This window comes from Gymnogyps californianus, chromosome 5, assembly GCF_018139145.2.
Source record: "Gymnogyps californianus isolate 813 chromosome 5, ASM1813914v2, whole genome shotgun sequence".
NCBI lineage: Eukaryota > Metazoa > Chordata > Aves > Accipitriformes > Cathartidae > Gymnogyps > Gymnogyps californianus.
This window is the reverse complement of record NC_059475.1, coordinates 68,797,956-68,824,661: the sequence shown is the minus strand read 5'-3', so window position 1 is coordinate 68,824,661 and position 26,706 is coordinate 68,797,956. Positions and strand designations below refer to the sequence as shown.

General features: G+C 47.6%; 2 protein-coding genes across 6 annotated transcripts in view; one reads left to right on the top strand and one right to left on the bottom strand.

Moving 5' to 3' along the window:
- The window catches only part of MAP4K5 (mitogen-activated protein kinase kinase kinase kinase 5), a 70,593-nt gene extending 55,403 nt beyond the window's left edge, over positions 1-15,190 (bottom strand). For all 4 annotated transcript variants that reach the window (XM_050896878.1, XM_050896879.1, XM_050896880.1 and 1 more), the window contains exon 1: positions 15,042-15,190. In XM_050896878.1, coding sequence (XP_050752835.1) covers positions 15,042-15,149 — 108 coding nt within the window. In that variant the 5' untranslated portion in view covers positions 15,150-15,190. The remainder of the gene's footprint in view (positions 1-15,041) is intronic.
- Positions 15,191-25,199: 10,009 nt separating this feature from the next.
- Positions 25,200-26,706, top strand: part of ATL1 (atlastin GTPase 1) — a 33,035-nt gene continuing 31,528 nt past the window's right edge. For both annotated transcript variants that reach the window (XM_050897581.1, XM_050897582.1), the window contains exon 1: positions 25,200-25,252. In XM_050897581.1, the coding sequence (XP_050753538.1) occupies positions 25,219-25,252 (34 nt within the window). In that variant the 5' untranslated portion in view covers positions 25,200-25,218. The remainder of the gene's footprint in view (positions 25,253-26,706) is intronic.

Sequence of the window (26,706 nt, the reverse complement as noted above, 5' to 3'; positions counted from 1 at the left end):
CTAAGAAAACCTAAACAGAGTACTGGACTGAATAAAGGCCCTCCTGCTTGGTGCTGAGAGAATTTCCATAACAGATGCTGAACACATTTTTCCCCTTCATGCGAGAAGGTCTATGGATGGATTAAAAATGTAGAAGAAGGAACAAGAGAGGATAGCTTTTTTAAAAAAAAAAAAAAAAAAAAAGCAGGATGACTCTGTCAAATATTAATGCAAATCTTACTGAATGGGCTGAGATTTGTGCCAGACAGAAACAACTGTCCCTCCCATTCTGAGTCCTCGCAACGCTCTGTCCATCACCCGAGGTGTGCCAGGGCAGCTCACATGTGAAGCAGATGTCTAGCTAGTCTTTGCTGCTGGAAAAAGATACCTAACAACAATTTCTAATTTTCAGGGCTGCTTCTCTTTTAGGAGGCGGAAAGGCCCAGAGGCATTTGTTCACCCCACAATCTTCCAGCTGGATTTCTGAGATGGAGAGCAGTACCAGGCTCCTTTATAGCAAAAGGCACAGAGGCTTTCAGAAACCATTTCCCTAACAGAGACTTTATAGATGTAATACACTAAAAGAGAACTGTCTCTTACAACCATCACCATTACTACTTTTCGGGATAAACCAAAAAAAAAAAAGATTCACATGCTCATTTTACTTTTTATATGTATTTCCGAATTTCTTGTGTCAGCTAGTTTACACTGCAGCGGCACTACTAAAAGAGCCATCACTTCGGATATCAGAGCTGAATATTATACAAAGGCAAATACTGATTTTGTGGGTGCTCTCCAGATGGACACCGCCACTCCTCGTCCTTCAGACGAGGAACACGCATTAGTACAAAGCAGGAGGCAAACTTCACAGCTGTCACTCCCTATTGCCACATTTGCAGCACTTGCAATTTCCCTTATTGAAGGAGCAGAACCCAGAATACATAAAAGTATCAAGGTTTAAATAAATTCCACATTAAAACCTGAAACCCAATGCAGTAAGATCTGCGACTGGCACTCCTAAGCACAGCTATAATGCAAATAAGGCTTAAATGTATTTAGTTTTACTGCAGTTGGTGAAATTTAGATAGTATATCTCTTGCAGAGAAAACTGGGAGGAGGGGAACCTACCTTTCACTCACGGACTTCAGACACTTTCTTACTCAAGGCCAATTAACTCAAGCAATAAGGGATTGAAAGCTCATTAATGACGTTAGGTCAACTCCTTTTATTCCAGCACAGAAAACCAGACTAAGGATTTGTATAAGCAAAGTGGCTTTACAGATCTCAGCAGCCACTAAACATGTAATTCTCATTCCTAGCAATAACTACTGAAGGACAACGACCTACGGCAATAAGGATAACAATAATAACAAAGCAAAGATCAGTGCACGTCTTAAAAACATTTATTTAGGAAAAAAAAACAACCAAAAAAGTCAGCTATATGCTTCCAAGTAGAGGTTGGTTATTCTTATATGAAATTTCCTTGGCAGATCATCCTTCGCAAAATATTTGGCATGATCCTTCCAAAATTGAAAAGCTAAAGCTAGAAACAGACCCTGACCACAAAATTACTATTTAGCAACTAATGCAGCACAAAAGATACAAATACCACATGAGGGAAAAAAAAAAGGGCCCAATTTTGACTCAGTTGGAACAGACCACTGGCAAAAAAAAAAAAAAACAGAAAAGAACCTTTTCAAGTTACAACTATATGCATTAGATTGTTTTGAAAAGCTACTAGAAATAGCTCACTTTCCTGAGGAATAATAGACATTTTTGAACATAACATAAGATCATACAAATCAAAGAAGGCCCATGAAGCTGCTAATATACTTCAAATTGAACAGATGCCTAACAGCTTTACTGGCCAGGGTATAAAATAGGGGAAAGAAAAAAAAAGGGGGAGGGGGGGGGGGAGATACCTTCAAACATATTATTAAACTACAAACCAAGATGGATTTTAAAAGGGTTTATTCACCAGAAGATAGGAAGAATAAATGTAAAACAATTTCATTTTATTCCTACATCGAATACATAGACCACAACACAGGGAAAAAACTCACAGTATTATGGAGTACAAATTCAAGTAACATTAAAAGATTACATATTTTATCAGCTGCAGGGGAATTTATTTATTCCTTAGAGATGAAAGAACTAAAAGATTTGAAAAACCAAATCTTTTTGGTTTGGTCAACCAAAATATTTGAAGAAAAGTATCTACGTCTCTTCACTGAAAAAAAGAAATCCAGCTTTCTAGGCAGGGAGATACAAGTTTCTGAAGGAAATGGATTGCCTTTTTTTTTTTTTTTTTAATTAAGCCACTTGTGTTGTATTAAAGCATTTAAGACCATCATATTACTTTTTTGATACCAAAGAAAAAGAAATTTTTTTACTGCTTTGCTTTGTAACCGTGAGCTAACACACAATAAGACGTGTCTCTTCAGAAAGGCAGAACTGAGGAACCACTGCTGGCATTTTAAAGAGGAGAGGAAACTGCAATTCTGAGATTGCAACTCTTATACCATCACTATCTGCATGCAACTTCCTAAAACACCAGAAATACTTTTGGACATACTTTCAGATTAGTCAGAACAAAATATCCAAGTGTATGCATTTTCCTGGGGTTTTTGTTTGTTTTATTAAAGCTATTTTGCCTACAATTGCAGTACTTCATGCTGTAACTGAGCCGTGTGTGCAAGATCATTTGAACCACAGAGTGTTTGGGCAAACCCCTCTACCTTTTCATGTCACACACAGGCTCTTCTGCAGTACCAGGCCTTCCAAACCCACGGTACAAATCTATATTGACTCCTTTTCCTTATTGTAATTTATTGGATAGAATCTAGAGAGGTGCAGGTGAAAAATGTAGATTTAAGTAGAAAAATCTAACTCCAACAAAGCTGTTCAGTAATTGCCTCCTTAAAATTTCAATTCCTCAGAGATGAACTCACAGTTACAAAACTAAAAGGAACAAGCCATAAAGTTGTCTTCATGAAGAAAATAGGTCTGGGTGTTTTGTTCTTTGTTGTTGTTGTTATTGTTAAATAAAACTGCAATCATAACAGAAAGACTGAATAAAAAAGCAGCTGTGTAAATCAAAGAAGTTAAAAGAAAATTAGTTAAAAATAGGAACGGGGAGATTCTTTTTCTGTCCTAAGATTAAGCTTTGGTTTGCTCCTGTACCATATCAATCGTCACCTTCTTGGGGTGGAAGATGGGTAAGACATAATGATTTCCTCTCAATTTCATTTGTGTACATGTGTATACATACTACAGTGTGCCTGCTTCTTTCTGACTACTGGGACGGTACCACTGTTCAGCTGGTTCTACTAGAATAAAACCCAACGTTTATCTACAATCTTAATTTTATATCTTATGATGATGAAATAGTGATCAGTAATATTTCTAATTCAGTAGGCAATTCAAAATCACAGCCTGGAATTCTGTTGAAATAAACAGAAATGATATTTTAGTAAGTTTTTTAATGAGGAAAATTAGAACTTTTAAATTTGCTAGATACATGAGAAAGGTTAAACATAAAGTATGTTTGGCACTTATGCTGATTAAGTGAAGAGAGGAAATATGCTGCCATTTCACTACAGATGATATCTTTCACAATTTTACAGCTCTCTTATCCTCTCACAGCTTATTTTTAACCAGAATGGAGGAGAGAAAAGAAACTGGTTTGATTTTTTTGTTTGTTTTCTCAGTTTTGACTGATCCACTAATTTAAATGATGTAACTTGAAAATAAGAAACAAATTTTTTCTACAGCTTAATCTACAGTTGTCAAACACCAGTTTCACTTCAGTAGCCTGGTTTCAAGCACTTGGCCAGTGACTTCCTCACTTTACTCGTTCAACTGTCTTTAAAACATGGACCAAAAACATGCTATTCAAATAATATGCATGCTACAGAAATTATAATATTACAGTAAATTAGGCCTGATGATTTAACTGGAATTTTAAAGAAATACTTCTAAATTTTAATACACTTGAGAACATTTTCCATCTTGCCTTATTCCTCTTTGTTTCTAAATGTTTTTAAATTCGCCTTTGCTTGATCCCTGGTGCACCCCTGAGCCTATTTGGGCAATGCCCCTCCATCCCGGGAAGCTGCTCAGCCTGACAATCCGCTCTCCCGACTCTGCAAAAGCCTACAGTTCCCACCCTCAATAAATGTAATCCTCTCCCTTCAGCAGCTGTGTGGATTTTCCATGGACCAGCCTTCCTGAGCCAGACACCACTAAGGAATGTGTTTGAGAAAGCCGGAGGAAATCACGATAGGGACTCTGTGAAGCCTGGCTGCTTCCCCGTTCCCAAAACTACCCCTCAGCTCGCAAGGACCCTCTGCTCTAGAAAGCACAACAGAGTGCACAGGGAAAGTTACTTCTTTATATACACAATATTTCCTCTTAGCATGAAGTTACAATACCTAAGGGCTAATTCAGCTGCCCCATGCATTCAGTTCTCAGCATCCTTGTTGTCCTAAGACCTGCTACATTGGAGGCTGGATGATCTGCACACCCGCTCAGCAGAAAGGAGCAAGCCACAGGACCTTCAAGAAGTAAAACACTGACCTGTGGGTTGGTTTTTTTCTTATGTAAGACAGCAGCCAAAATGCAGAGAAGGAATGAAAAAGCAGTTCTGTAAATCAAAACAGATTATAGCCACATTCTTAAGTAGAAACCCTAAGCTGTCAGATGTAATATTACATATACTGTAAGGTCTCTGCAAGACATGATATATCCTGCAAGTATATTCCACCTGCAGGAAGCTTAATATATCATTATTGCCCTTCTGCACACAAACAGCAGAGACTGAACTCACGTCATCAAAGGGCAACCACACAGGGATCACATGCAAATTCCATTTCAAGCTTCGGAAAGCTTCCCGTAGCTAAATAAAATGATACACCCGGATGAAGTAATGAAAGCAGAAACCATGAGAGAGTAGGAGGGCCAAAGCCATAACGTCAAGATGAACTCAACATCCAGTGAGACTGCATCCCGGGGAAAGATAAAGCTGGTAAGTAAATAGCCTGGCACCACACCTCTCTCAGGGCAAACCAAGCACAGCCAGCCTGGTTGGCAGGCAGTCTCTCACACACACTTTCCACACGCTGCCTAAAGCACCAAGGCTCCGAGAAATAGAGGCAATAACTGCTTCAATTCTTTCAGAATTTCATCATATCATGCTTTCATGGAGAAAAGCCACAGCCTGCCTGTCCTCCTCCTCCACCCCTACAGGAGCTAACTTTGCTGCTCAAGTCAGCACAGTCAGTCCGTACTCAAGACATCCCACTGCAGGATTTAGACAAACCTCAACACCCACAGAATGACAAAAAGGAAAAATTTATGTTCATGTACCCTAAACAGGCGGTCGGTTGTGACTGCTGAAGCAATGGCAGATCATAAAACGTTCTCAAGATCTCCCTACCCGTCCTCGTAAGTCCCTTTGTCCCCAGCTGGATATCGCGAGCCAAATTTAAAAACAGACTCTCTAGACAGGAACTGTTTGGCAAAGTTTTAAAGGCACTATGTTAATAAAAAAGTTAGTCATGCATCTTCACAATTAACCAAGAAGCAGAGGATCAGAACTCAAACAGTGCTTTAAATTTAAACGCAGACATGCCCGACAAAACGAAACTGCTTATCCTGTCCAATTACTGCCCCAGACTCCTCCTAAATATCATGCTGGTGAAGGTATTTTGACTATGCAGATACGCTCCATCCAGCCTCAGAAACCCTCACCCCTTGTGAGCTGCTAACGCTACAAAAGCAATGCCCACATAGCTGAGCTAGCTCAGTTCCCTCCCTCTGTGTATCGTATCATTATCCTCCCCTGCAACAGAAATCGTCCTCTTAAGGCAGGGGGCATTTAAAATGGCAATGCTTCTTTCATAAAAACAGTTTTAAATGAAAAGAGATCTCAGCTGTTTAAGAGAATCTATCATTATATTTAAATAAGAACACCCCCCCCCCGACAGACAGTACAACTGTGAATACTTGCAAGTGATACATCAAACACTCTCCCTTACCCCACTATAGACCAAGTGCATCAAAAGAAAAATTTCAGCTGCTGCTGTTTAAAAACCCTTTGTAAATACGACACAAATACCTGAAGCTGTTAATCACTGGAGAGCAATGAACGCTCATTAGGTGTTGCTTCCTGTCAAATTTTAATTCTTTAAGTTTTATCAAGACAAAGTGCATCTATAAAAGATGGTATGGCCCCACCTTTATTCCTTCTACCTACGTTTACATTTCCGTGCCTGTGCAAGAGACTTTACCACTTATCTTCCCTTAAGATTAATGACTAAATCTCCAAACATCTTTGGGAGTCTAATGATTATAATTCAACTATTATCTTGCATGTCTGTACATTAAACAGCGAGTTAAGGCAAATGTAACACAATTCTGTATGGCTTCAATAGCAATGATCAGCAAACAGCGATACGCACAGCTGAGAACAGAACAAAAATACAGCTTCTTGGGGTAGACCATCACATTAAATGTAAGAAGAAATGATGCCTTTAATGCTGCACAGGAAAGAGCTACAGAGAGAAAGCTCAAGAACGATTTCTTACCAATAAGCCAGAGCCTCCCTGCAATGACCTCTTCACTGTGAAGAGGAACAGCACCTGCCTTTCTGGAATGTCTCAAAATTCACATTTCAACAGGCTACAAATCCAGCTGTTCACACTAACCTGAAAATACGTTTCATTCAGCTTTCTGGAAACGTCCAGCCAAATCTTCCTCATCTCTATGAAAACATAAACCTTCTATACACTATGTTAATGCATAAGACACAAAAATAGACTTGGGAGAAGAGTAATTCCAACATGCCAAAATATCAAATATACCGTTAAAGATGCCATTTTGACGAATCAGTTCAGCAAACACAGCAGTTCTGGCCACCAGGACTGCAGGTCAGCTCAAAGCTCTGAGGGGTATCCCTGACTGCATCTTGCGTGATCTTTTTACTATCTTCAGGAGCAGAGAAGTCAGTAGAAACACATACAGCAACACAAAGGGTAACAGACTAGGGAATAGTACTGGAAGAGGCTAAGGCTTTGGAACAAAAGCCTCAGCACTTCTTATTTTCCCTCTGTTGCAAGAAATTTCAGATTTTTTACTGCCTGCTTGTGATGTACTGACGGGCGTCTGCTCAAACCGTATCTTAGCATTCCGCAGTCTCAAAAGTGAGCAACTTTGAGAGATGTGTGATGCTAAATGCACTAGTCCCATAATTCGACTACCTCTTGACACAGCAGAGAGGAACATGCCATCCTGCGTCCAACGGCTCTGTTAGTGGTCACTGACTCAGAGATAAGATGTTAGTCCTTTCCCTAACGCCCCCTCACCTTCCTAATGTTTCCATGTAAGCAAGTCACCTCTTGAATCCCTTTCCTTGGGATTTGACAGGGGCAGAATGGAAACAGCACCCACAAAACAGACTTGCCCCTGACCTCTGGTCCCGACTGAAGGAGAAGCCAGGAAGCAATTCCTTTGCTCACCCTCCTGTGCGTTCTTTTCACCAAAAGAGTGCGAGAGCTCCAGAGACACGGTCAAGCTGCAGCTTCTCGGCACAGCGTTTTCCATCTGCCATGGGGGAAGGTAGGCTTCGGCTCTTTGAGCAGCTGAGGAGGTCCTTGCAGACACTATCCACCATGCTGGATAAAATGAATTACTCTAATGTTTGGGTGAAGGAATTTAGAAAGCTGAAGAGCAGAACGGAAACCTCTCTGCACCAAACGCTGAATTTTTCCCCAAACAAACTGAGAAGGAAGAGCAGTTCATCCAGCCTCCGTACGTGAGGAGCTGCCGACAGCTCAGACCTTCACGTGATGGAGACATTTCCTGCTGGCCAGCTGCAGGGGAACACATGAGCAGGCAGATCTGGGTCTCAAAATGATGCCAACAGGCTAAATATTATCCAACTGATGAGGATACTGATTTTGCAGAGCTGGTTAGGTGGGAAGAGAGTTAAAAGGTGTTTCACTCTCAGCGGAGCCGCTCTGCTATTTTGATAAACAGAAGGAACTCCAATTTTTCAGAGAAGCCACTCTTGAACAGATTCCCTGAACGAGAAAAGGGAAAGGAGGTGGGAGATGCATGACAAATAACACTGTATAGTGCTGCCTGTGTAAACATGTTCTCCAGTCTAGTAAACCACAGCTTGGAGAAAAACGTGGTAGTACTTAATATAGAGACCCCTTAATTATAATTAGACAGATTGAGTTAACCTGTCAGAAAGATTATGCTACTTGGTGAGGTCAAATGGGAAGTTCAGATAAATGATCTCTGCAATACCTCTTCCATAGGTACACTCTGCAAGGAGATTTGGGGAAGGCCTGGTGCAATAAATTGTCTTTTGCTATTTTTCAACTACTGTCAGCATCAGGTCTGCCCTATTTATCTACTCCCACTAAAAGCAAGGTAGCGTCTGGTTTTATAGATCACAAATACAAAATTTTGAACAAAACACCCTGCCCTTGTCACTGACTTTTTACTGGAATCCCAGAACGCACTCAGGACCACCAAAATTGCCATAAACCACAAATCAAAGCCTGCTGCATCCACCAAACCTTGCTGAGTACTCTTCTTGTTAGGAATCCTTCAGAAATTGGGAAAGAACTATTCTACCTTCTTGAAGAAATATAAAATCCGAAAACCTAACAAAATGACAAAGTGTGAGAAAGTCTTGGCAATCTAAAATGCAAGGCATTGAGGTTGCCTTGAATTGAAGAACAACTTTTATGAATATGGAGATCTACCTGTTTTGCATTGTTCTCAAATGGAATCACCTTGGGTTGATGCTGCCTCTTCTTTTCATTCACAGCCATAACCAAGAAGCCAGGTGCCAAACATGAATAAAGGTAGCAAACATATTTGTTTTTCCAGCTGCAGAGCGGACGGACAGTTGCTGGTGTCAGCGAAATATGCTGGCAAACTCCGTTACGGCCTTGCTAACAGGAAGAGCTATTCTCTCTGACACGGATGATCTGCGTACTTCTACCACGCACCTCTGCTGATGGAACTGGGAGTCACTCAGACACCTCATGCTATAAATCTTGGACGTATTCAAAGTTATCCAAACACGCTGGCAATGGAAATGACCATTGCATCTTCTGGACACAAAGATGAAGTAGATACTGGTATGCAAATGTTCTGATCTTTGATCTGTTCTTCCTTCTCAGAGATTTCCTCTGCTGTTGGGGGGGTGGGTAGCGTGTGTGTTTCAAAGGGGATGCCTGAACTGCACTATTCACTTCCTCTGAATGGACATCTCGCATTGAAACAGAGCTCTGGGGTGGAAAGCAGAAAAGGCACAGCTCGTATAAAGCACCTCTCATGTTCAAGACTGGTCTCCAAAAATGTGTGCAACATGCAGGGAACAAAAGAACATGCTGTGGTTGACTCTTTCCTGTGCAAGTCCGCAGCACGCCTCAGCCTCCCTCACTGATTGTACCGCGAATAAATGAGGAATAACAAAATCATCTACCCAGCAGAACGTCTCCTGAAGGATGAGTACTAGACAGTAATACCGCAACTGAAGACTACATCAGAGACAAGGCTGGTATCAACAGGACATTAAACTCAACAGAACAGACTCTCAGTTCCTCCTTGGCTTAAGAGACGCTGGGTATAGCCTTAGTACTAGCTGATGGAAGCATGCTGAAAAGTTGCTACCACTCTTTGGCTCCTCTGAGGACCTAACCCGGGAGGACAACTCTCTTCAAAAGAGCTGGAAAAGACATCAGACTTTATTTTTAAGATTTCAGAGACTACCTGCTTTTGAAAGTAAGAGACAGGGAGGGGAGACTTTGAAAGTAAATAGACATAGGGAGAAACACTCTATTCCCACCACATAACCTACCACTAACAGAAAACATGAGCAACAGGAGGTAATATTTAAAGCCAAACAGCTTTGAATGTTCCGTGACAAAGACCAAATGCTTAATAAGAGAAAAACCTTACAAAGATTACAAATGGAAAACCAAGGCCTTCCACCCAACTCCTGAATATCCTAACAGAGGGTGTCAATAAGCCACCAAGCATCTTAGTTCTCAGCAATATATATATTCTACTGACCGTATCCTAAAAGAAAAGCGTGCAATTTCCCAGAAGAGAAACTCCACGGGAACAAGAAGAAACTCAACAGCGCTGGTTTGATGCCATTCTAAACACCCTTCGTATGGAAAAACAAGAGTACGCAGAGTTCAGGCATGGCTACAGCAAACACTGCTAACCAGAAGGCTTTGATCTGGAGAGGAAGAGTGGAATCCCCCAATGTGACAGATGTTTTATGGTAATGTATATGTGTAAGCAATGTATATTCACCAGGGACAGAAGTGCTGAATCAGGGATGGCCAATCCAATTGGTCTGCAGCTGCCAAAACATATTTGTATAAAGTTGGGAGTATGTGATTAAAAACTATCATAGCCATAACTGTACTCTGGTATTAAAACAAAGGCTTAATATTCCATTCTCAACCTGTTGACTTTAAGTAGTAGAACGCTTTAACCGGTAAGTTCTCATGATCTGTGAAATTACCTTGGCATTAAGAATTATTTTCAAAATACCAAATACAGGTTCTCAACAGCCTTTGACTGCACCAGAAATTATACTCCAGAGCTCTGAGAATAAGGCACTGACCACACAAGCAGGGCCGAAACCTGACTCAAACTGGACAGAGTCCCACTTTTATGGCAACCTTTTAAAAAAAAAAACCAAAAACTTTTTTTTAACTGTATTTGAGCAAGAGTCTCTGTGTGCCACGATCCAATTTCATTGCTCACTATTTTCCTGCAGCAGTGATCACTGGCAAACCAGTACAGGCTTCTTCTAAGTTAATGCCTTTATCTGGTGCAGGAGATTTAAAAAAAAAAAATTAAAAAAATCCCAAGAGAAGAGAGAGACTAAGCAAGTGACTCAAGAAGGAATTAAATTTCCATGATAGTCAATAAAAATGCATCTCTTGTTTATGGGTAGCTTCTGCTATTAATTTGGTACATTTCTCATCCTCTGTGCTTACTTTTAAAGAAAGCTACTGTAGCACTGTTCACAATCCTGCTTGGAAAAACCAAAACAAGACAGCTTTAGAACTGCTGCACAAGATCATATTTGACCATCACCGCTCATTGAGGACAGACATCCAGCTATTCATCCCGCAAAAGCAGCCTGCAGAGGGTGCTGGGCTGATCTTTCAGCTCAGCTGCCAAACAAGAGCATTCAAAAAGACAGTCTACATAAAGCATCCTTTTGTTCCCCTTCTCCAAAATTGAAGATTAGTTAAAAATCTGTTTGGCCCACTTGCATTAAAAACCACAAAAAGCCAAGCCCTGTGTAGTTGGGGGAGAAGGAGACAGAGGAGGTAGTAGTGAGTGGAAGTCTTTTGTTCCGCAGCGGAGTCAACAGGCTGACGGTGAAGGCACTCACACATGTAGTAGAAGACTTTAAATTCCTTTTTATGTGCAAGGGGTGGCAACCCCGCATCTCTCACCATGACACAGGGTATTATTTCCCCTAAATCTCTCCACCAAACCTATTCCAAGGCATTAATAAATACTCAAATAAAAAGTCCATGTAGGAAATCCCAGTAAGATACAGCTAAAGTAAATTATCGCCTTAATACAGCGCTTGTTTTCTAAGTCCCTTCAGGACACCAACATCTACAAATATATATAACCTAATGACTTGATGTTCTGATGCAACCGAATCCTGCAAGCTAACCAAAACAAGCCAGTCTTACACTATTCCAAGTACTTCCAGAAAATATCATGGACTGCAGAAACACGTGCTTATAGAGCTGATGACGTGAACTTGTTATCAAAACTGGCCTTATACAAATTAGACTACAAGGCCCTGCTGAAAAGCTGCTGGTTCACTGACAGGTCGTGCTGGCATGAAAACCCATCCTGGGAAACATCTAACCACGCTATGGGAGTTTACCTGGGATGGGATCTGACGGGCCACTTCCTAGTGCTGGAGATTAAATTCCATTTGCAGTTTCTAGCGGCTTTTTGTTAATTTTCTGCTCTAAGACACTGATCAACTGGATGTTTCTGCCTTTTAACCACACACACCCCATCTATTTCAGCATGACCGTGCAGATGAATGAACAAACTTACATCATTTTAAAATACTGCTTTGAGACTTTCATGTATATGACCAAGGAGGGCAAACAGAAATCTTGCCAGGAAAGCCAAATTAAAATCTCACTCTTGTAGACCTCGCCTTTGCAGCGTTAAGAGATATGATGCTGAGGATGCTAACCATTTGACAGAAAGTGCGGACAAAAAAAGTACAGTCAGCATATTATTAAGTTCCAGTGAGTACCCAATCTTCGTTATTACAGCCTCTTTCAGAAGTCAGCAATTTGAGATAGCTTGATACAATGCTTTGAGAGATAAATTATTCCAATGGATTAGAATTGGCTTAACAGTAATATCTTCTATTAAAAAGAAAAAAAAGCTTTCCCAACATGGATGAGACAACTAACGCATTAGGATTGTAATGGAAAGTGTACTTCCAAGACTGGTAGACCCAAACTTGGATCTACTTACACACTCTGTGAACAGATAAGAAAATAGTTTATTTATGGATGGTTTCTCCCCCACCCTGAAATGCATTTGGGGGGAAAAAAAAGTATTAAAACAACGTCAACAATCCAGTACTGATGAGCAACCCTACAATCAACCATTGTGTGCCATGTGACAGACAAGAGAAAAAAAACCCACAAACACTAAGAAAACACATTTCAGTTTTAAGCTTCCATAGTAGTAATGAAAAGCAAAGTGGGTAGGAGATTTTTAGAAAGGCCTTAAATATTCTTCTGTAACCTAATAGTGAACACAAATATTTGCTTAACCTCCACCTCCAACATCCAAAAAAGAACTAATTACTCTAAAAGCTACCAAATGCCCCAAGAAGAATTTGAGGCATGAACCACCACCACCGAAAAGCATCTGAGGAAGAGGCAGATCTCCCACAATCAGAAAGGCTGTCTCTTTTAGACATCCTAAAAACAACTGTGCTGGAGACGCTGGTGACTCATTAGTAGCGATGGAGCAGAAAAACCACTTGAAAAGGTGAGAGGAAAATTCCATTTTAATTTAAGAGCGCTCTCTAGCAAACCTTGCCCGAGCTCTGCAACATAACAACAATCGGATATTCACTAAGAAATGCATTTTATAAACACTACTGACAGCCCTCAGCAAGCATAAGATGTGCCATCTGTGCTAAGAAGAGACTTACCATGGACTAAGAAAAATAAAACTGCAATGTTTATACGTTAAGTCCTTTCAAGAAAAAAGGTTTACCTTAGTTACTTTTAAAATTAACATAACATCAATGACTTTAAAAAATAAGTTTGCTTTGCATATTTGTCATAACAGCCAGCGCCATCCGATTCAGTATTCCCTTGATACAGTTCCTCCCTGTTGCAGGGCTTTATAAAAACAAAGAGCAAACCAATGACCTAGAAACAAATGTAGGCTCTCAAACTATTTTAAACTCATTAACTTTGTACTTGTTTTAGACTCATAACAACGTCTAAAAAGACTGCCAAAGACTTTGATTTAAATTTGCTAGGTTGCACTATGAGAAGGTTTGGGTTTATTCTTATCTGAAACTGTTTCAGGAATAGAAGGCACATTTTTCATAACCCAAAGAATGGAGGTGGGAGGGAGGGTTGTGGGGTTTTTTTAAAGGGGATATGTTTACATGGCACAGAGCAGAGCCATGCATTCAAACCAGCTCCGGAACCGGAAGCTGTATGGCATGTCAGCACAGCTCTCCACTAATTACCGGGATAATGAGAAGCAGAATATTTCTTTTTCCACAAAGAGCAAAGAGATGACACAAAAGTACTTCTCTGCAACACAACTAGTTATTTCTCGTCATGCTGCCCTGTACTATGCAGGCATACTCAAAGAAAGTAGCTCAAGGCATGCCGAGTTTCAGATTTATGAAACCTGAAATGTCCTTTTAAAGGATTTAGTGCTAGATTCCCTAGCAAAGAAGTTGACTGATCTGTGCACAGCGCTCTAGGAGAAAAAAAAAAAAAAAGAAAAAAGGAAGGTAAATATGCACCATGAAAACTTTTAAAAATAACTCCCCGAGGCCATAAGTAACCATTTCAAGGGGGTAGTGGGAACAAGATCCACCTATAAAACTTCAATTTGAACATTAGTGAAGAGCCCTCCCCCAGCATGAGCAATTACCGCTGCCTTTCATGTGGCAGAGTAACACACCTTTTCTTGTACGGTTGGTTGTCTCAGGTCTATTTTAAACACACTCAACAGCATTACAAAGTAAAACATCACAGCCACTCTTCCCATGCAGCTGAAAATGCAGACTGTCAAACACAGGCCGAAAACTTTAAGGCTTTCTTTACAAGCAACCTAACCCTTAAAGCTCCTGAGCATCCTTGACTTTTGGGGAAGGGGCTCGTGTCTCCCAGAGAAGCACACAGAGGGGAACACACCATGCCTACACTTTCTGTTTGCCATGGCTGTGGTTCTGGCGATGTGAGCACCAGCGCGCACGGTTTCAAGAGCATCTACTGGATCTGCAGCGCTAACTCTACTGCGAGCTGCAACTCCGTTCCAGCTTCTGAAGAGCTTTAATCTGCTTCTGCCTTTTGCGTGCTATTATTAACCTCAGGGATAAACTTGCACCCTTTTAATCAGGTGCTTTAACTGATGCGTTCTGGAAACAGGTACAGCAAATAGATATCCTCTGCCTTCTTTAGCAGTAACGTGGAAAGTATCACCCGCAATATTCACCAATTCAAACCTCTAAGAAATCAGTGAAGGGACCGGTAAGACGGACCCTTCTCCAACGCTGCAAGCACAAGTCAATCCTTTTAAACAAAAGTGTTAGACGGGGAGGGAAACCTCACGCTTTGCCAGAGATGCCCCGAGTCCCCAGGTTTTTCAGGAACCGCTCTGTCCCAGCCGGTCCCGTGACGCCCTGAGCCCGGCCACGCCGTGAGGAGAACCCCCGGAGGAGAACCCCCGGAGCAGAGCCCGGCCCGGCCCGCCACACCGCTCACCTTGTAGACATCGCCGTAGGTGCCGCTCCCCACCCGCTGGATCAGCTCGTAGTCCTGCTGCGGGTTCCGCCTCAGGATATCCCCGCTCGGCCGCACCGCCGGCTCCATCTCCAGCCCCGCGCAGCCCCCGCCGGGGGAAGGGGAGCAGCGGCCGCTTTCCTGCTCCGGCCGGGGATGCTCCTAGCGCGGCAGCCGGCCCATGGCTCCTGCGGCGGAAAGCGCTTGCTGAGGGGGAGCTCCCGGGGCGGGCTCTGGGCCGCGGCTGCCGAGACAAAGGCAGGCAGCCGGCGGTTGCCACGGCCGTTGCCGGCCCGGCGGCGGGGGCAGCGCCCTCCACAGCCCGGGGCTCCCCGGGACAACAGGGAAGGGCCGAACCCGGTGGGGAGCAACCGCCCCGGCCGCTGTGAGGGAGGGAGGTCCCGTCCCGCCGGCGCTGAGGAGGCGCCGCGGCCCACCCGCCGCTGGCCGGGGCAGCCGCCAGCCCGCCCGCCCGCCCGCAGCCAGGCCCGCAGCAAGGCCGGGCCGGCTCCTACCTGCGCGCCCGCAGCCCTTTGTCCCGCCGGAGAGGGAGCGCCGCCGCCGCCTCCTCCTCCTCCTCCTTCTCCTCCTCCTCCCGCCGCGGCCCCGCGCTCCTCCCCAGCCGCGGCCTCGCTGCCCGCCGCGGCCCCGGCCCCCACGCACGCACCGCCCGGCCGAGCCGAGCCGAGCCGAGCCGGGACGGGTCGGGACGGGACGGCAGCGGGCCTCCGCGACGCCGCAGCGCCACGGCGCGGCCGACGGCACCGCCGCGGCCGGCCCTTCCCTTCCCTTCCCTTCCCTTCCCTTCCCTGCCCTTCCCTCCCTCCTGCCCGCCCGCCCGCCTTCCTCCACCCGCCCCGCGCTTGCCGCCGGCCCGGGCCGCCCCTCGGCGTTAGTAAAACCTGTGTCACGATGGCAGCTACCGGGTGCGCTTGCCCGCGGCCGCCCGCCGCCCTCCCGGCGGCCCTCAGCCGCCGCCGGCGGCCCGGCCCGGCCCGGGCCCGCAGGCCGCTGTGCCCCGGCGGCCCCGCCGCTCTGCCGGCCGGCCCGCGCTGACCGGGGATGTGGCGCCGGTGCTCCCCGCGGGCCCTGCAGTGGGGAAAGGGCGGCGGGGGGGTGTGTGTGGTGTCTCTGTGCCCGGTAGAGGCAGAGCCGGGGGTGCAGGTGGGCCCCGGCGGGGCTGGAGGCCCCACTGCCCGCCCTGGACGTGCACACCGTGACCCTCTGCTAACGGGTGAGCCTGGGACTGCGGCGGCGTGGAGCCCATAGAATCACAGAATAGTTTGGGTTGGAAGGGAGCTTTAAAGGCCATCTAGTCCAACCCCCCTGCCATGAGCAGGGACATCTTCAACGAGACCAGGTTGCTCAGAGCCCCCTCCAACCTGATCTTGAATGTTTCCAGGGATGGGGCATCTCCCACCTGTCTGGGCAATCCGTGCCAGTGTTTCACCACCCTCACCGTAAAATTTCTCCCTTGTATCTAGTCTGAATCTACCCTCTTTTAGTTTAAAACCATTACCCGTTGCCCTGTCACTATAAGCCCTGCTAAAAAGGCTGTCCCCATCTTTCTTCTAAGCCCCCTTTAAGTACTGAAAGGCCACAATAAGGTCTCCCCAGAGCCTTCTCCAGGCTGAACAACCCCTACTCTCTCAGCCTGTCCTCACAGGAGAGGTGTTCCAGCCCTCTGACCATTTTTGTGGCCCTCCTCTGGACCCACTCCAACAGGTCCATGTCTTCGCTGTGGAGAGACAAGTGTGGGGACAGGCATGGCTTTTGGCCTGTGCCCCTTGGTTTGAGGCAGGAGGAAAGCCCCCAGCTTGCCTACACCACATATATGTATTTATATCTGTATGTATGCTTCTGCCAAACACCAGGTTGAGCTTTCCATCTTTGACACCAGAGCTGTTCCTTCGTGTACATCCTGGCAGGGGCTATCACAGCTGCCATGGCAAAACCCCCCTCCAAGCTGAGCGCCGGAGGCTGACCTGCTCCAGAGAGGCTCTGAGGTGCAAGAGGAGGAGGAAGAGGAGGAGGAGGAGAATGTACCAGCTGAGGGAACAAGGATGCGGACTGGGTATGACTCCCCAGGTCAGTGAGTTCCAGCCTTTGCAATCTGGATTGCAACCTCGCAGCCACATCACGTAATCCTTTTCATGGGCTAATCAAGCACCATGGTATTTAGCTTTGTGGGCAGCCAGTGCAATGATAGTCACACAAGAATTAACTCGGTCTTGTTGGGACTTGCCTCCTTGGGCTCCTGAAGTCAAAAAAGCCTCTGTGAAACTGCAAGACGGAAAGTATTCTGTATCTGCCTTTCCCTCTTTGGAGAACAATTATTTTCAGCAAGGCAGCTGAAATTCTGAGCAAAACTCACCTATGGTCTCTCAAATGAGTGCTAAACAATTGAAGAAACCCAAAGGTGGGGATACGGAGTAGAGGAATGCTGGAATTAGCAGTAGTATTCACTGCACATAAAATCATTAAGGCCTAAAAGGAGGTGTGATTTTTCTAGGCGCAAAAAATACCACATACTCAACGCAGGAAATACCTTTGCAAAAGCTAGGTAGAAAAAAATTAAATGGATGCCAGATGTACAAGTCCCTTTGGTGTTCAGGACTCTGGATTGGTTATTAAAGAACAGGTTCTGCCTCTTTGGCAGTCAGACAGCCCACGCAGGTCCAATATAGTCTATCGACAAAGTAGCTGGGTACTGATTCTCAGTTTAAAATGGAGTCTGGGTTTTACGCTTACTGCAGCACATTTAGAAATCCCACATACAAGTACCTGAAACAGCGGCGCTGATTGCGTAAGCTTGTCCTTCAAAACACAGGCTCTGTAGCATAACTCATGAGGATCGGCATGTTGCTTTAGGTTAAACTCAAAGACAACGTATGCAGACTCTTGGGAATTGCATAGCGGCATTTGATTTTATTGGGTTTTTATTTATGGGCACATCTGAAACGGTGTGTGTCAGAAGCAGGCTCCAAAATGTAAACTGTCCTGCTTCCAGAGAGACACGGGAGCACGGGACTGCTAACTTAAAAAGATTCGCATTTAATTTTCCCTTGTACTCTGAAAGCCTTCTACATCCTGTATGTTCTCTCCAACATAAATACGTAAGTTTTCCTGAACACCCAGCAAATAAAGAAGAAACTATTTACCCTTTAGGGAGCTGTATTTCCTCAAGCGATTTTTAACAAAACAATTACCTCTCCCCCCATAAATTGGCTTCCTGCACTCCTGATAGCGAGCTGTTTGCGTCCTTTTTCTTCTCTCTTCCTCGGCTGAGGGTTCGAACGCCGCTTTTCACTCTACTCATTTGCTGCTCTTCACAAGCCATCAGATGACAGCCCAGGAAAGAGGCCGTTTCATTTTCCAGTAGCAGATGGTGCATTAGGACTTGGCCTCCTAGAACGCCTTACAGATCCAAGGGCCATCCAACGACTGCAATTTAATGCAAAGGCTCCTGTATTGACACTGTTTTGTCCTTGCTGGGTTAAGTTTCCCTTCCCACCTGGAGATGTAGTCTTCCATTCCATATTGCCAGTGGTGAAGGGTGAGCTCTCAGAGCTTGCCTCGTGATCCGAGCTTTAGTCCACCTGCCCCAGCTGGGTCTCGGTCCCTGCTGGAAGCACTACTGGAAAGTGTACATAAATAATAGCAGCACCAGGACTGTATTACTATTGCCATTTCACAATTAGAAAAATGGAGGTAAATGAGTTGTGCAAAGCGTACGGCGCAAGACGTGGCCTGACGCTGCACACTGCCAAGCATCTACTCTTGAACACATGCCGATTCCCACTCTGTATTTTCCACCCTAGACCACGTTGCTTTTCTGGTCAAGCGTGTTAAGGAATGTGCTTTTATGCAGCATCTTTCGTCTGGATGGGTCCCAGCCTTAAAAGGAATGTTAAGTAGTTTTACATAAGGCATTACGTAGGATTAGAGAATGTGATCTGTTTGCATTGTAGTCTTAAGAGGAAGAACAGCCAAGGTTATTTTCATGAGACATCGAGATTCATCTGGTAACGGTAGATGCAAAACTGTAGAAATTTCTAACTGAACAATATAATAAAGGCAGTTTTAAAAGCAGCGGAATGTGCCACGCGTGCGAATGCATGTTCATTGTCAAATAAGAAACTCTGAGCTATGAAACAGCAGCATGAAGAAAAAATACTTCAGCCCTAGTCTTTATCAGACTGCTAAAATGTCTTTAATTTCACATAGTCTAACAATCTCACACGGAAGCTATTCAAAACTATTCTGTGGGTCTGCTTCACGTTTGTCGTGTGTTTGAATAATAAAATAGATCAACTGCACGGCAATGCCGAGGCTGAAGACTCATGAATCAACTCGAGGGCCTGCAGCTTTTCCCGCTCATTGACTCCTGCAATACACTGTATTTTACATCAAACTTCATCGTTGAGGAGACAGAGTACGCTCTCAAGAAATGCTGCAGCATCTTCCCTATGATTCGAGACGTAGCTTTTTTTTCTAAGTTTGTGGTTTGGGTTTTTCAGGCTGGTTTTCCTCCCCGATGAAACACACACTGTTGCTACACCCTGTCTCCCCACGGCCACGAGCGAGGGGCCTGCCGAGGAGCTATTTCCAGGCTCTCTGCGGGCAGCTTCCCGCCACTGAGTCCAGTTCTGCCTGCGACAGGCAGGGTGCTGAACCTACCAAAGCTTCTCGGCGTCACCTCGGCACCTCTCAGTGCTGTTAATGCCACTTTACCTGCCTGCTGAGCTCTGCTAGCGGGACCCAGAATAAGAGGGATAGGGCAGGTTTCGCAGGGTTCCTAACGGTCTCTGCTGCTGGAATGGCCCTTTGGGGCAGCTGGGATGGCAGTTGCTGTGGGCACACGATGACAAGCACAAAAGATGCCTGGAAAAAAACTAAAGAGCTTGGGTAAAGGGGCTCTGAAAGGAGCATGCTATTTCTGTCGCAAGAGCGGAAAGAGGGAGAGGTCTTGGCAAGACGGATGCAAGGAACACAGCCGAGGGAGCAGCTTGGGGCAAGAGAAGGAGGAGGAGATGGCATCCAGGCCTGTTAGGTGCTTCTTATGTCCAGCGTGGGAATTCACTTGCTCAAGAAAGCATCAGTCTCCCATAGACTGAGGATCTCTCCCGGGGTTGTTGCTGAGATGCTCTGGGAAGAGAGAAAAGACACTAAGGGAGAGCAAAGCCTTTTCAGGCTGTCAGGAGACTTGTATCCCTTGGAGGAGCAGGAGAATTATAAATAAGACGTAGCTCAGACCCTCACGCCAGCTTTAACTGAGGCTCTTGTGCAAGGATTTGTTTTTCACGGAAGGAACGGGAGCGCTAGTGGCTATACATTATTTTTGTGTCACCCTGTTTACGTAGATGTATCTCAGGAGACTTTGCAGCTGATTGTGCTGTTTGGATTCAAAGGAAGGAAACCAGCTGGATGCCCTTCCCTCCCACGTGCACGCGCGGGAGGGCAGAGGTGAAGCAGGCAGCTCCACCAACAGTAACTGCTCGGTGCAAGGATGCAGGAAAATGTGACCGTTCAATTAAAAGCAGCATTAACAAGGGGACTTCAGAGCACTGCCTGGAAACCCGGCGGCTCCCCCTGTTTCCAGGTGCACGAACCTGGCTGGAACATATTGCGAATATCTTGCTGAATCACGCAGGCAGGTGGATTCGGTTGTTTCTGCCAAGATGCAAGAGGAGCTGGAACCCTTTCCCTGGACGAGGTGTATCTTCAGGGGGAAATCCTAGAAACAAACTTGGCATGCACAGATTTTGGCTTGGACTTACTCAAGCCACGTTGCAAAAAAAGAGACTGGCGAGGAAGGATGTTTTGAATATAGCGTCCATCTGCCTGTCAGCGGAGAAGAGAAAGAACAAATTAAAAACCATATTGGAAATAGATGAGAAGTTGGGCTTAGAAGAGAGCTTACTGACCTCTAAAGGGAAATAAGAGGAAGGAAGAGAAATCTCGGAAGGTTGTAGTTAGTCCTGCAGTGCTGGTGTGTCTCAGTGTCTGTGACAGAAAGGAATAACCTGGGGCTGTGAGGCAGTGAGGCTCCAGATACAGCACCGAGGCACACGCAGACGGGCCTGCAATATTATCTGAACCCACAGCTGAGTGGGGTATTTTACTCAAATCCAGCAAAACCTTGCAAGAGTCCCAAGGATGCTGTTTGGGGTGAGGAACCTACTGGAAACCGGCCTGATGATAGTCTAACTCAGCTGAGAAAAGTTGCGTTTGTTTATTGCCGGACTTCTGCAGTATCTCGTCGTTTCGGTGCTCAGCGCTGACCAGACCCAGACGGTGCAAAGGCAGCCCCCGAGGTAAAAACCAAGCCTGTCTCTGAACGCACGCTGGGGTTGGTTTGGTTGAAATTTTGGGCTGATAGCTCTTTATCTACATGGCTGTTTGTATTCTTAAGTAGTTCCTTCAGTTGACAGAGGATCTTCCAGAAGGAAGGACCTTCGCCCAGAAGACTTAAGTCATTTAATTAACCGCTGAAATCCTGTCTCCTCTACCGAGTGCAATACGATGGCTCTGTTACAGCCATAGTGTGCAATCGTGTTTACAGACGAAGCAAAGATAATTCCTTTGGCTGCAAACCCCATGTAAATGTAGGCGGTCATAACACTATTCAGGGTGAGAAATAGGAACAGCAGAAATAGAAGGATTTCCTAAGCAACAAAGATCTGCTTCACTTAAAAATATTTCAGTAAGAAAAAACCAGATGTTAGGAAGGCTTCAGCTTTCAAGAAGAGTGGGGAACAAGCTGATTCTGTTTTATCACTTTTTGATATTTGCTAGGAATTGTGGCCTCTTAACCCAAGAATAAGGGTACAGAAATTAAAACGGTGATGACAAATCACCGCCACAGAGTGTAATTGCTTGGGAGAAGTCCCCTTGCAATGCTCTTCAAACACAGTTGAGATCTATATTCCTTTTACTTTCCCATGCAATTAAGCAGAAGCAGTGAAAGAGTGAAGACTGAGGAGGCGGAAGTGATAATAATAACTGCGGGCAAGAAGTGAACATATTCAAGAACCTTGTATAACCACCGTAAGAACAGCTCTGTCACTCGGGGTTAAGGCAGCGCCTTGTCTGTGTCATGGCAAAGAAAACTCGTGCGGATGGCACGGTTTCTCTCAGGAGCAAGCCCTGGCGAGTACTTGGTGGGACCTGAGAAAGAGCAGAGATTTTGTAGCGTCCTTTTCCCACCTCTTACATAAGTATTGCACAACACGGCTGGTTTCGGTTTGCGAAGGGCTGGGGATATGAAAAGCAACTGTAAATGATGCCTGGGTAAGTGGGCCGGTCGAATCAAGGTGAATTATGAAACTGCCCCTGCAAGCTGTGTGAGCGGTACACATGATGGATTTAAATCCAGGTTCTCTCCTAATTCTGGGGCCTTTTCAGCACTGTATCTCCAGGTACACCGGCTTGGGGACCCCCGGCTGCGGTCTCTCTCTGCAGGGTATTTTCTCTTTTTGCCTTTCCCCCATTTAGCACCGTTTTTCCTCAAGAATCCTTCCATTGCGTGCCTGTTCAGCACGTCTGCTGTGAAATTAGCTCTTTGGATCTGGCAACTTGGACAGCAAGACTGTAAAGGTACTTCCTAGGAAGGGCTGTTTGCAACTGGAAAAATAAAGGATGAATCGGTGGAGCAAAGGGACGGACAGGGGGTGAAAATGAACAAATGCTGAGTCATCCCCTGGAAACGAAATCATCTGCAAAACCCCCTGACTTGGGATCATAGGAAATAATGCAGGAAAAAGCCTTGGGAGTTCACGCAGACAATCCCCCCGGCACAGCACAGGATCAAACCTCTCCGCTCCCCTTTCATTTTGATACTACGTGCCATAATGGAAAGAGAAAGGGAAAAAATGCCAGTAAATGGGGCAGTACAAGATTGACCTAAGCAGCAACTCTCGAAGGAAACGAGGAAAACAGGACCTGAGCCCATCTCAGTTTAATTAGACTTTCAAATTAACAGATCTCCTTTTCCATCCTCCTTTTTTTTTTCCTCTCCGTTTCCCAGCTGCTTTTCTTTTAATCTCCTCTTTCAACCTATTTGAACCCCTCTGACAGTCTCCAGCATAAGAAATACCCCCTCACAACGCCGGTCGCTTCTCTGCCGCTTTGAAGAAGCAACAGGCACATGCGACTTCAGGGATTATTTATAAAAATCATAAGGGAGCTTCTGCCAAGGCCATGAGCAGCTGAGCTCCTCGCGGTCGCGGTGCCCGGCAGCCGCGGGCAGGAGGATTCAGCTGCCTGCCACGTGAGCCGGCACTTCAGCGATTTGAAATTATATGTTTTGCTCTGATGCTGTAAACACAGGGAGGAAGCCAACGGGAGGCAGTCACCGAGTATTGGAGAAGGCACTTACAAATTAAATATCAGCATATCAATGGGAGCGCAACAACACATGGCTTTGGCACGGATGAGCCGCCTGGAACAGAAGATCGGTTCACTTTTGCTTTTTTTCCCACTTTCAGAAATGAAGAGCAGGTCCCACCGGTTCCTGGGCCTCCAAGAGAGCTGGATGGCCATCGGCTTTCCCTGACCACCGCAAGCCAGCGTGCAGAAATGAGCAGCACTCTCCCCAAATCTCCTCTTGCAGATACAGTCTGGGGCTCAGTTCCCTTCTCATCCTTCCAGATTTTGGCCGCGACAATGCTCTGGTGACTGCCACATTTCCAGTTTAGAGATCATGCCTCGAGCGCTGTGCCGTGCTTCTTCCAAAGAGCAGCACAGGGCTGCAGCTTCAGACAAGTTGACCGGCAGCTTGTTGGCATCAAAAGTATGGACAAGCATTAGCTTGACACGCTGAGGACAAGCGCGCTCAGCGGTGTGACAGTCTGCGGTGTGCGGGTGGGAGTGGGCGAGCTCTCTGTGGCCAGCATTGCAAAGGGCTTCAACGCTTTTCCTGGGTTCGCACAATAAACACAGGCCTGGGAGGCTGCAGCTGGCAAGAGAGTGCGGGAAGGCAAAGAAAAAGAAATCAGAACGTGCTCCCTGCGTCCCTCCAGGTGGGATGGTTTGGCTGAGGGCACAAGGAGCACCTCGGGGCAGCCGGGGCATGGGGCCAGCACCGCTGCTCTCCTGACGAAGTTTTGCACCTCGGCATTCCCGTGCGCTCGGGCTGAGTCACGGTCTCATGTGGCAGAGCGCTGAATCAATCCCAAATACGAGGGGGCAAGCGCTTGCTGTTAGAGGGAAATCTGGAGGGAAGGTGCATGTTATCAATCGCACTGCAGCTAAATTTTCCCCAGGGGTGCCCAAGCCCGGGTCCTCGAGCTGCATCTTTCATGCTGCATCTGCACACGTGCAGCGTGTATCTCCTGCTGCCTGCGGATGCTCCCAGCACAGGCAGAATCAGGGGAGCAGGAGCTGGCTGACCCCCACCCCAGGACAGGATCCCTCCAGTGATTTCTCAGCCCACGTGTGCCTGTGTGCTTGCAGCATGCTCTGGGAAGGGCGCGTAGCGTGTTCGAGCTCTGTGTGTGTGTGGATGAGCCGTGGTGCGTGGCTCTGCTTTGGGGGGGGTGGGGGGTGTCCCACCTGGGTGCTCTGTGCATGTGGGTGATCCCAGCTGGGTGGGTATTTGTGCATGTGCCCACCCGGTAAGGTGTGTGTATGTGTGCATGAGCCCCAAGCCCATCCCATGCTGGGCAGGCTGAGTGGGGAGCTGTGTGCCCAGTGCCTCCCCATGGGTGGGTGCCCAGTGCCCTGGTAGGAGTGACCTGGGTGTGGGTGCATCCTGGCTGTGCTGGGTCCCTCAGCCATGCCCCTCCATGGGTGGGTGCCCATGAGGGTGCTGGGTGTCCCAGGTGCGGGGGCACTCCTGGGTGTGGCTACCTCGGGAAATGGGTGCCCCTGGATCTGCCCGTGCCTGACCCACCGATGTCAGTGCCTGATGCCCCACGCGTGGGTGCCCCGAGTGTGGACGCCCGTGGGCGGGCGCGGCGTGGGCGGGTGCCCCAGGAGGCGGCGGGCCGCCGTGCCGTGCCGTGCCGTGCCACGCCGTAGCGGCGGGCGGGGATGCTGCTGCCGGCTCCCCCGCCCGCCCCGCGCCACCGCGGCAGCCGCGCCAGACGCAGCGCGGCTCGGAGAGCGGACGGAGCCTCCCGCAGCCGCCGCGGCCCGGGCAGCCCCGCGCCCCGCCATGGCCCGGAACCGCCGGGAGAGAAGCAGCTGGGGTAAGCGGCGGGGAGAGGGGGGGGGGGGCCGGCGGGGCGGCTCCCGCGGAGGGGGGAGCGAGCCCGGGCGGGGCGGGTGCGCCCCGCGGCCGCGAACAATGCCGGGCCTGCAGCGGCCCGCGGCCCGCTCCCCGTTCCACGCCGGGGCAGCCGGGACGGGGGGCGCGCCCGGCCCCGCCTGGGGCCTGGGCCTGGACCGGCGGGGCGGGGCGGGGCGGCGGTGTTGCCGGCGGGAGCGGGGCCTGCGGGGGGCGGCGGCGGCGGCGGCGGCGGAGGGGGGCTCAGCCGCCCCGGGAGGGGGCTGAGGAGTCTGTGGGGGCGGAGGGCCGCCGTCTCCCCACTCCCTCCGTGGGGCCGGCCATACGGGCATCTTCCCCCCCCCCAATTCCTTCTGGGGTCTGGAGCTGGTGGGGGGGGTGTCCGGCTGCCCCTCCCCGCCTGCCTGCCTGCCTGCCTGCGGTTGCTGCCTGCTGGCAGCGTGGCCGGGGAGGGGGGGTTTGGGCTCGGGGTGCCCGTTGTTCCGGGGTCCTCGCTGGGGTGCTGGGCGGGCGAGGCGCCCCTGACTTGCCACCGCCCTCGGCCTGGCGTGTGCGGGGCCCTGCGCCCCACGCGTGGCCAGCCACTGCCGGTAGCCATCTCTGTGGGGAGACCTCCGTCCACCCTGGCTCTCCTCCGGCCTGCCTGGATGTCCCTCGCCCCATCGCTGCTGTCCCCACAGCACCTGCCCTCAATCCCACTGCAGATGGGGGATGTCACCTCGGCCACCACCCCGGAGTCCTGCTCACCCCACCTTCGCCTTCAGACGGAGCTGCCGGCCTTCCACGGCAGGTTGTTCCTACAGAGGGTTTTTCACATTTCTGGAGGCTGTGGGGCTTTGTTGGTGTGTCAGACCCTCCAGAGAGGGGCCATTTTAAATCCATCCCTTTACAAACCCCACCTGAGCCCCGAGGGAGCTGGTAGCAGCATCCCCGGGGAGCGGAGCGGGGTCGAGGGGAGGAGGAAGTCTTGTGGCGTCTTCCTGCAAGGCTTCCCTTCTCCTCCGGAGCCGCCTGCCTGCGGCGGGCCTGGATCTGCCGGCAGCTGCTGCTTCCCCATGGGAGCCAAGGCTGGTCCCACAGGTGGGCTGCACCGAGCAAGCAAAGGGGCTCCTGGTGCCTTTTACCCTGTGTACAGCCAGGGCTGCGGCCGAGCCTTCTGCATCCAGCGCTCAGCGACGTATCGCTTTACCGGCTTCCACTGACGCACTGTCTGTTTTGTAGAAAATCAGGTTTTATACAGCCATTTGCTGTTATTTGAGGCTGCTGAGGAGTGTAGTTTGTCATTTCCCCCGAGTTGTATTCCATGTGAACTCACTCATCGGTGCTCGCGGTATCCTGTCTCGTCAGGCAGAGCGGGTGAGCTGAGCCGTGATGTTTAGATACACAAATTACATTCTAATTTATATAGATGAGTGT